This window comes from Diachasma alloeum, unplaced genomic scaffold (genome assembly GCF_001412515.2).
Source record: "Diachasma alloeum isolate Michigan unplaced genomic scaffold, Dall2.0 Dall_scaffold_00665, whole genome shotgun sequence".
Classification (NCBI taxonomy): Eukaryota; Metazoa; Arthropoda; class Insecta; order Hymenoptera; family Braconidae; genus Diachasma; species Diachasma alloeum.
In genome coordinates, this window is record NW_021680797.1 from 216,640 (window position 1) to 227,854 (window position 11,215).

General features: G+C 36.1%; 2 protein-coding genes across 2 annotated transcripts in view; one reads left to right on the plus strand and one right to left on the minus strand.

Moving 5' to 3' along the window:
* The window catches only part of LOC107044042, an 18,765-nt gene extending 15,542 nt beyond the window's left edge, over positions 1–3,223 (plus strand). The window contains exon 3 of the mRNA XM_015265789.1: positions 2,862–3,223. Within this exon, the coding sequence (XP_015121275.1) occupies positions 2,862–3,205 (344 nt within the window). The 3' untranslated portion in view covers positions 3,206–3,223. The remainder of the gene's footprint in view (positions 1–2,861) is intronic.
* The window catches only part of LOC107044043 (patched domain-containing protein 3-like), a 22,462-nt gene continuing 14,464 nt past the window's right edge, over positions 3,218–11,215 (minus strand). The window contains 8 exon segments of the mRNA XM_015265791.2: positions 3,218–3,544; positions 4,005–4,126; positions 4,204–4,474; positions 4,582–4,830; positions 5,635–5,714; positions 5,828–7,029; positions 8,591–8,791; positions 8,862–8,932. Coding sequence (XP_015121277.1) covers positions 3,368–3,544; positions 4,005–4,126; positions 4,204–4,474; positions 4,582–4,830; positions 5,635–5,714; positions 5,828–7,029; positions 8,591–8,791; positions 8,862–8,932 — 2,373 coding nt within the window. The 3' untranslated portion in view covers positions 3,218–3,367.

Here is an 11,215-nt window from a genome sequence, read left to right on the forward strand (position 1 = left end):
ATTCATTAAAAATACCCTAATTAGTGCACCGTCACAATTTTTGTTGGAGTGGGTCCCTCAACCCCTCAGTAACATATTCCAACCGGAATGGAGTCGGTGCATGCGTGTCTGTGCACCGCCATTTTGTTCACCGGAGGTTGGAAGAAATGAATCTTAAAAAATTAATTAAAAAAACCCTAATTAGTGCACCGTCACAATTTTTGTTTGGAGAGGGTCCCTCAATCCCCTAGGCACATATTCCAAGTGGAATGGAGTCGGTTGATGCATGCGTGTCCGTGCACCACCATTTTGTTCACCGGAAGTTGGGAGAAATGAATCTTAAAAAATTAATTAAAAATACCCTAATTAGTGCACCGTCACAATTTTTGTTGGAGAGGGTCCCTCAACCTCTCAGTAACATATTCCGAGCGGAGTGGAGTCGGTTGGTGCACGCGTGTCCGTGCACCACCATTTTGTTCACCGGAAGTTGGGAGAAATGAATCTTAAAAAATTAATTAAAAATACCCTAATTAGTGCACCGTCACAATTTTTGTTGGAGAGGGTCCCTCAACCTCTCAGTAACATATTCCGAGCGGAGTGGAGTCGGTTGGTGCACGCGTGTCCGTGCACCACCATTTTGTTCACCGGAAGTTGGGAGAAATGAATCTTAAAAAATTAATTAAAAACCCCCTAATTGGCGCACCGCGATAATTTTTATTGGGGAGGGTTCCCCAACCCCCTAGGCACATATTCCAAGTGGAATGGAATCGGTTGATGCATGCGTGTCCGTGCACCCCCACCGCATTCACCGGAAGTTACACAAAATGAATCTTGAAAATTTTATTAAAAATCCCCTAATTGGCCCACCCTCACAATTTTTGTTAGGGAGGGTCCTAACAAAATGGATTGGGTCCCCCAATCCCTCAGTAATATATTCCAAGCGGAATGAAGTCGGTTGGTGCATGCGTGTCCGTGCACCCCCACCGCATTCACCGGAAGTTACACAAAATGAATCTTGAAAATTTTATTAAAAATCCCCTAATTGGCCCACCCTCACAATTTTTGTTAGGGAGGGTCCTAACAAAATGGATTGGGTCCCCCAATCCCTCAGTAATATATTCCAAGCGGAATGAAGTCGGTTGGTGCATGCGTGTCCGTGCACCCCCACCGCATTCACCGGAAGTTACACAAAATGAATCTTAAAAAATTAATTAAAAATACCCTAATTAGTGCACCGTCACAATTTTTGTTGGAGAGGCTCCCCCAATCCCTCAGTAACATATTCCAAGCGGAATAAAGTCGGTTGGTGCATGCGTGTCCGTGCACCCCCACCGCATTCACCGGAAGTTACACAAAATGAATCTTTAAAAATTAATTAAAAATCCCCTAATTAGCGCACCGCGATATTTTTTGTTGGGGAGGGTACTCCAACCTTCTAGCTACATATTCCAAACGGAATGGGGTTGGTTGGTGCATGCGTGTCCGTGCATCACCATTTTGTTCACCGGAAGTTGGGAGAAATGAATCTTAAAAAATTAATTAAAAATACCTTAATAGGTGCACCGCGATAATTTTTGTTGGACAGGGTCCCCTAACCCCTTAGGGACACATTAAAAATAAAATGACATCCATTGGTGTATACGTTTATTGCACCCCTATTGACCGCGTAAAAACTTGATAAAAATAAAAAAAATATCATGAAATTCTTCCTCGAGAAATCATTCCCCACCCTCGTCATACATTAAGAAATAATAGTAACAAAAAAAAAATTGTTCGATTGTTTTTTATCATTTAATTTGTCTGGGAGGAGGTTTAAACTCGTGGCTACCGATGTAGCGTTGAGCGAGCGGCTACGGTGGGGGCCGTACAGTCCGCCTCACAAACTATACCCATCTCCCGCTGAACTGCGCTCGCCAGCTTCAGCCTCATTTTATAATGATTTCGTCAAATTTGGATATTTTTCTAAAATTTCCTTGAAAGTGAATTTTCCGACCATTGCTTCAAATATGATGTTTGAAATTCATTCAGATATACATGAAGTAAGTTTTTCCAATACCGTTCCGTCGAAGTTTGAAGATAATATAGATTGCATCATTCTTTCATTCGAATTATTTACGAATTTTCACAAGAAATCTAACACAAAGAGTAGATATATAAATCAATTGAACAAAATAATTTGAACGATAGATGATAGACAAAAGAAGAAAATGATGTGCAAAGTGACCATTGGGAAGCATATTGTTAATCTATTAACAAAAATATCTATGCTATATGAAGACAAAAGCAATTTCCCACTGGTTTCAGAGCTGACTTGTTCTAGAATATGCTTTAAAATAGTATGTTTCGTTATTCCGGCCGTAAGGCAGCGCTTTACGAATGCTATACACGTTCATAAATTGCTGTCTACGCCCGTTATGACAAAAAAAATATCATTCGACATACGGCCTAAAAAAACTTTTCTAGCTCATATGATTACAACCCTCGCCTTCGGCTCGGGCTGCAAACTCATATTCGCCAGAAATGTTGTTTTCATCGTAATGACGAAAATATTGTGGCCTTGTGGGGAAAACAGCTATTCTACAACCTTTTGGAGGAGAAACTGTCCAAAACCATTTTGTCCCTTGCATACCTTTACCTCTCCAATATTTCAAGAGTTTCCGGGGAAATTTTCAAATTGTTCTATGACATGTTATATTTCCTTAAAAAAAAAGTCGTCTGATATTGTTCTCTGCAACCTCTAGTTCCAAAATATTTGCAAAATAATCTGACCCCCCGAAAATGCTCGAGTCGTCTCCTTTAACCATATCGCAACAGATTTCACCGTTCAATTCGTTTCTCCCCCTCCCCATTCATAAATCTTTATCGATCATTTCATTGTATAGAAAATCCATCTAACAAAGAGGTAGCAGAAGCCCTAGAAGACTACATGGAATCAGAATTCCAAACGGAATTGGAGGATGGTAGTGCGATACAAGTCGCTGAGCAACTGTTGAAATTCCATCGTTACTGTGTCGAGGGAAATGAAGCGGTTGCAGTGACGGAAATGGATAAATTGCCATCTCCGAAGACCTGGATTTTGACACGCGAGGAAATCAGACAACAGGGGAATAATAGACCAGTACCAGTTAATAAACAAACTCATTCTGATAGTGAGGACAATGAGGAGCAGATGGAAGTGCCAGCTAATGATGATTGGGTTGAAGTAAGAACTAAAAGGAAAAAATAAACACAATTTTCACGTTAATAATTCAAGAATCTAATTTATTCATCTATTTGCTTCCTATTAATCCTAAACAGTCTTCCTTTCCTACGAATTGTTCACAATCAACTGCTGATCACAATGGAAAATTTTTAAACATTTAATCCTATTCAGTGAATGAGAATGAATTCATTTCACATTCGCATTGTTGGGAAGTGGAAGTGGGAGTGTACAATATTTATTAGGCTCCCACGCTGTATTCTCGATTTTTTTCTCCTCTTTTTTCTCTGATCCCAGTAGACTTAGTATTACAGGGAGAAATATTAATCCATGGAAAAGACCGAAAACAACGACTGCTGCGAACAACTGAAATAACAATTGTTAAAATAAAACTAAGCAATTAAAAAAGTGAGATAATTGAGAATTCAGTAATTATGGAACTATCTCGCCAATAAGACCTTTCAAGAGGATTTTTCTCACTTGCATTCTTTTGATCGGAAATATTTTCCACTAAAAAAATTTTCTGACTCTTTCCCCTGCAATCACCCGTTCGTTAGATTAACTTACAATCAACAAAAGTAAATGAGTGAAAAAAAAATCATGCGCATATATCTTAAGCAATAGATTTACAGAGAATTGCCCGAAAATCTTCTTCGTAGGAAATCAAATTCTCTACCAAGAAGGTGTTTCCATAATTTTCTCTAAACCCCTTTCGTCCGAAGGTATTTGTGAAACAAATGATCTCCTAAATTCTCATCGAAGAAAACAAACACAAACAACTGAACAATATCATTAAAATATGTGCATAAATTTCCATTGTATCTACCTTGAAAAATGTACTGAAAAGATATTCTTTACTGGCTCCCAACAGCATAAAAGCTAGTAATGTACTCAAACCACCATTGAATACTGCGGGACCTATTAATCCCAGAGTAGCAATTGATCTCTCTGGAAAATCGAAAATATGTTCATTTATTTATTGGCTGGTACGTTCAGTATCATCAATAAATAATAATAAAGTGTACCATTTCTGGTGCCTCCGGCCCTTGTAAATTCTAATCCCACATGTGCTGCATAATCAACAGCCAGTCCGGCGCAGAGTAGAATCATGATGCTCGATGAAATTTCAATAGTTAATCCCACATAATACATTGAGCCCAGTAGATCAATTAATGTAAAGAGTACGCAACAAATTACCCAAAAGGATACGCATAAATCACGCAGTAATAATACGCTTACCAGAGCCACTGCCATGATTTCTAGAATCAGATTTCTAATTAATTCCTCACCAATTATCTGCAATTAAATTGAGAATGTCAGTGATAATTATTTAGAGGGAATTGTATCTAAAGAAAATTGAAGGATTAATTGAACATATTGAATTAGTCATTTGGGAATTATACTTGATTTGCTGTCCAATATACATAATCATGAGCGAAAACTGCTATGTGTCCACTGCCCTTTGAGAATTTAGTGCTGGTGACGATGTCGTGGACTGACTTCATTGCTTGCTCTCGCTCATTTGCGGTAGGTATGGTTACGTGTTGAAGTCCAATTTTAGTTACCTGAATTAATAAAGAAGATATGTTTCATTCTGTAAGGATTCCTGTAGGATGACCTAGGGGAGAATTCGGATATTTCCTATCGGGATTCTTCGCATAGAAAGGGTTAAGAAAAATCTTCCATTTCCCCTTGATGAAGTTCCATGGAGGATTCTCCGTTGAAGAGCCCTTCACCCTGGGAATACTAGTTTTCGTATACTTAACTCCCTCACGTACGGGGCCGATATATCGCATTGACCCATGCGAATGTGAACCGTCGTTTTCAAAATAGATTATTTCCAAATCTATGAAGAATAACTTGACCAGACAACAACATTGGCAACCGCAATACTGTAGCTTCAATTAGATGTCAGTTTTATAATTTTCCATTCATTAGAAATAATGGAATCCTCGATGGTTCTGAACGGATATTGTTAATAATAAAAAAAACTAAATGCTAAATTGTGATTGAAAAAGTGAGAATATTTCTCTTTTTTTTCACAATTTTAGTAAAAAAAAATGGAAAAATTTATTTCTCTTTTATTTGAATGGAGACATGCAACATTTGGTGATTTTCATATTAGACCCTGAATTAAATAATGGTTATTGAGGAGAAGTCTACCCCGGGAAAAAAACTTTTTCGTTTTTCGAGAAAAAAAAAGTTTGAAATACTATTTCCCGCGTGATTTCCTCAGGGAACCGATTTTGTAGGTCAAATTTATATCCGACCGCTAATAATGAGAGATTAAAAATTTTTTTAATCTGTAAATCAACTTGAAAAAAATAGCCAATGTATTTTTCAAAATAGTTTTTTCAATACGATCATAAATTTTTGCTTCTTAATTATGAAAAATGTGAAAGAACATACATTTTTAAGTTAATTGGTCGACCAAAAAGTCGTTATTTTTAATGGACCGATTATGCCCTTGAAAAACTTTTACTCATAAACAGAAATTCCCAGAGTTTTCCATAATATTCCTCGCAATCCCCAACACCTGCAACAAAAAAATACCTCCAAACAATTAATGGGTTAATTAATATCCCGTGGATTCTCGACCGTTAGTTTTCCACCTGAGCGTATATCTCAACTGCAAAAACCACAATTTACCTTGATACCTCTCCTCCAGCCACTCCTCATAGTTCGCAAACCACGAGTTCAAGGTCCGATTGTTTACATAACTATTGTTCTGTAGTGCACTCATCATCTCCCCTAATGCTCCTCTATCTTCACAATAATCGACACCATTAAAATATATATCAGCTCTCCTGCCATAATTCGGAAGATGTGCCGCAAGTTGATCATAAAATTCGATGGTATAAAATTCCTGATTCAAGTACAATAGAGGATCAAAATTCCTGTTGAGTCTGCAGATACCCAAGACATTGAGACCTAGTAATAAACCAGTCAAAGTGATGACGGAGAATCTTACTCTTGGCTTCATCAAGAAGGGTCCAATAAACTCCTGGAAAATCAGTCGCTGAACGCTCCTCTGACTGCACTCGTTGGGCCGCCAATTGGATCTACTCATGCACGAGCATCCATCTTTGTTTAATTCAGCTCGTCTCTCGTCGAGTACAAGACAACTCACAAAGAACATTATTTCGAACATGAATAAAAACAATATTCCCATTGCGGCGAACATACAGAATTTGAGAAATGGCATAACTGTGGTCATTCCAATGGCAAAAGCCACGACATTCGTTAATGATGTTATCGTTATAGACATTCCTGATTGTTCGAGTGCTTTTGCTATGCCCACAGGTAGAGTCAAATCTTTCTCCGTCTCTGTCAAAGTCTCCAGACTCTGGATTATCACAAACATATCGTCAACACCAATCCCAAGGAGTAAAAATGGAAGAATTGGGTGAACAAGTCCATATGAATAGCCCAAGTAAAAACAGACACCGTATGCGGATAATATTGCTTGTCCAGTCACCGAGACACCCAACAGCGACAGATACACTCGCTGCTGGACTTTATTGCACTTGCCAATCATCACCATGACGTAGATGATAATTAACAGGGGACCGCAGAACAGAATTGCCAAGTTGTTTTCCACCACTCGATGCAGGACATCGTGGAAACTTCGTGATGCCAATGCATAGATTCTCATTCCATCGGGCATTGTGCGGTTTGAATGCAAGACTTTTTCGATAAATTTTAATTCCCAGGCTGGTAAGTGTGGGTTTGATTTCTTCAGGAGGAAATTTAATAACGTTGCATTGGCGCCTATGATGTTTCCAGTTACGTCGTAGGAGATGGTTGAGAGTAAAGGTGATATGTCCATTAATATGCCATTATCGTTTTTTCTGGAATTTTCGGAATGAACGAGGGGATTATTTTCTGAGCGGAGAGATCATTTATTTGGGGATGATTAATGACCCTTTTTGGTTGAAATTATTAATCATTTCTCCAGATGAAATAGATGACTTATTTGAAATGCTTCGAGTGACAGAGTGGTGAATCATAATAAGACAATTCACAATTCTTCATTGATCGTCAGATTAAGTCGATGATAAGTGACTTTTTTATAGCTGAAAAATTTTTCACAAAGAAGATTTTTCGTAAAATGATTCAATATCAAGATTATGCAATATTCAGAAGCATGTGGGAAGGAGACTTTTTAAGTTTTACTTCACACCTGAATTGTAATTGCGGTGTTCCACGCTATTTCAACGGCAAATTCGTTTGATTAAGGAATCCGCAAACTTTTGAACATTTATATCTCAATAACTACGCATTTTATGTGGAAAACACAAAAGAGGTTTATTGTCTGGAAAGGATGGTTAGTTATTAAATAAAATATCGCTCGGAAGAAGTAAATATTATTGCAACTTTTTAAATAAACAATTAAAACAACAGTTGTAGTTATGTGAGTTCCACCCTGAAAAATTTGAAAAAAACTCTTTTTTTTTAAGAAAATGAATTTTGGAAGAGAATGGAGCGCTCAAATTGGGCGTCGCACTGAGCGGCGGAGACGTCCCACTTCATTAAAAAATTAATATTTTACGAGCCAGTTAATGTCATTAAGCAAAAATTTGACACAGCGTTCTTAATAGTATTTCTCACAAGATATTTTTTTTCATATTTCTCAGAGTGGAACTCACGAAACTACAACTATTTTTCTAATTGTTAATTTAAAAAATAGCAATAATATTTACTTTTTTTGATCAATCTTTTTTTTAAATAACTAACCATCCTTTCTCTACAATAAAGCCCTTTCGAAATTTTTGGATTAAATGCATAACTTTTAAGACATAAATATTCAAAAGCATGTCTATTCGTTAATCACTGAAATTTTACAGTTGTTATAACTTTAACAAAAAAAATGGGCTGTTAATAGTATCTCTGATCCTCCTTCTGTGATATATGCAATTTTCAAAAAAAAAATTTTTTTGACCCGTTGAAATAGCGTGTAATGCCCCAATTTTAACTTTCAAAAAATAATAAATTGAGGAAGTCGTGGAATGATAATTTGCGAATATTTTCGAGACGAATAGGCTTTTTTTTAGGCCTATCAGCATTTATCGAAAAACCTTTCTTGTAAATTTTGGGATTTTTGTAAAATTTGAGAAACATTTATTCAAGTGTATTCTGTAACCCATTCTAATATGCTAATCTATTTCCAAATATTTTTGCTTCGATTATTGGATCTAGATATTTTGTAGGAAAAATCTCAACGCATTTTTTTTTTGCAATTTGCTATCGAGATAGTCTTCTGTTCAATTATGTTGAACCCCTTGACTTCTGATATATTTTCAAGACAAAACAAAGAAGTATATTACATTTGAATTTATCTTCTTGCACTTCAGTAAACGCAGGAAATTTTAGTATAAAAATCTGATTTCAGATTTCATATTTTGAACTTACATTTCTTTAAGTGCATCAGTCACATCCCTAGATATTCTATCTGCAGTCAAATTGGATGTACCATTCGGCCATAATTTCAATATAGATTGATATATACAAGAGTCTTGTCGCACGAAATCCTTGAAGGAACCAAAAGCGAGCATAGGGTAGTCCTTCTCAAGTTCATCCATCGAGGTAACATTCGAGAACCACGTCATGTACCTATTACATTTATTAAGCGTGTTTCTTAATGATGACTATCGATTTCGATAATAGTTGCTTTCATCCCCACCTGGCGCACACGTCCGACCAGGACTGGCCATTGACTACTATTCCCTTGACTACATCGTCTATCTCGGCTATCTACCATCAACAGAAGTTTCACTTTTTATGGAGAGAGTGAAGTCTGGGGTAATAAATTATTGAAACACATGTATTGGGAACCAATCATTTGAATAAGACGAATATTTTTGTCATTGTCGAGCATCACCCAGAATGTTTTTCAAAAATTCACAGGAGTCAATTCATTGTCACGAATCGTTGTGGTAATTATATATTACAATAACTTGAAAGTATTGTTAGACGAAAAAATCAATTTTCCCTCGTTATTTACAAGTTCACTTTCAGTAACAAGAAAAAATGTACTTTGAACCAAATTAATTTGTTGTTTATAATAAACAATAAATTAATCCAGGAGTGAAGTAAAAACAGGAAGAGCCCTTCTCGAATATCAGTTTTTGAAGAATATTTTAAAATCTGAGAATGAAACTTAAATTGAAAAATCTAGTCCACTTTCTAGGAAATTCTATTGGATTCGTATTGATTTTTTGCTGAATCTACTGCAAGATTTTGCAGATCCTCCGTACGTTTTTTAAATACTAGCATCGCCGCGGCCGCGACGTTGATGCCCATTTATTATGAATTTGCTTTTTTTGTTTCTTTCGAAAATTAATGATTCATCGTCGTTTTAGTCTATTGAGTGTTAAAGTTAATGAAAACAATGCGTCTCGGTTCATTGCTTGTTCAATTTCAATATTTCAATAAGTGATCCACTAATTCTGAGTTTCCGTCCTCACTGAATGAAGTTTTAATTACTATTGTAATCAAAATTATATTCAGAGTGCAAAACAACAATTATCAAATTTCTCACAGTCCATAATTTTTTTGTCTTCGCCTCCCTCTTTATTTCCGTTTACAACTTGACAAAAGTACTCAATTATTTTTCTAGAAAAATTATAGGGTCAATTCTGATGTTCGTTCGCTAATTCGAAGTGTCTTGTCTTCATTCATGATCTTTTTTACAATTTTATTCGACGATGTCATAAACTTGAAACTTTGATGAATCATCTGAAATTTTTTCAAATTTTCTATAATCTTTCGAAATTTATATGAATTTTTTTCAAGAAACTTGAAAATTTTTGTGGAATTGTGGAGGAAATCCGAGGAATTTCCAAATTATTTCTTCTTTTCTCATTTCAATTAATCAGAGTGCAGCATTCGGGCTCACATGACTGCTTCAAATCATTTTTATTTGCAAAATGCCGTCCTTTCCTATCAATTGTTTTCCCATTATTTATTCAACAATCCTCGAATATTTGAGAAATATTGGAAATGCTTTGTAATTTTCAAAAACTCCATGGATTGTCTCTAAGTTCTTCAGAAAACCTCATAATTGTCTTCAATTTTTGAAAAACTCCCGAATTATCTTATATTTGGAAAAAAAATTGACAGTTCTAAATTTTGAAAACCTGCAACCTTCCTCGAAGTTTCTATAATTCATTCCCTATTCACCCCCTTAGAGATGGATTTTGTAACGAAGCTGAAACACGTATTCATTAATTTCTAACAATCACTTGATGAGTGCTCACATAAAAGATAAAACCTACTCAAAAATTTTCATATTATCAGTTTCAATAGCTTCGACTTTTGATGATTATCTTAGTTNAGAGAATCCGATGTTTATAAGAATTTGAAGTTCTATAAGTTTATAGGAATTACTCTTATTGGTGTCATGTGGAGGTTGTCATAACGGCGTCATATAGAGGTCATATGACGGTCATATGGNTCCCTATTCACCCCCTTAGAGATGGATTTTGTAACGAAGCTGAAACACGTATTCATTAATTTCTAACAATCACTTGATGAGTGCTCACATAAAAGATAAAACCTACTCAAAAATTTTCATATTATCAGTTTCAATAGCTTCGACTTTTGATGATTATCTTAGTTAAGCTGAAGGGCTCTCTTTCCATATTTATAACACAATTCCGGCTGCAATGTTCATTATGCCTTTTTTCCCGTCGGACTCAGAATTTCTTTCTTCCATTCATTGTTCATAATCATTCTTATTGCAAAAAGGAGTACGACTGATGAAATNACTTGAGGGGAGATGGAGGTGTTTGGATCAAATTTGGGGCTTATATGAAGACACATGGGGGTCATACGAAGGTCATGTGGGGGTCATATGGAAGTCATAGGAAGGTTATGTGGAGGTCATATAAAGGTCATATGGAAGTCTTATACAGGTCAGAGGGGTCATACAGAAATCGTCTGAAGGTCATATGAGGATAATGGGAGGGGGGGGGTAATTTATAAATCATGTGGGGATTATATTGAAGTCATATGAGGGTTATATGGAAGTCATGG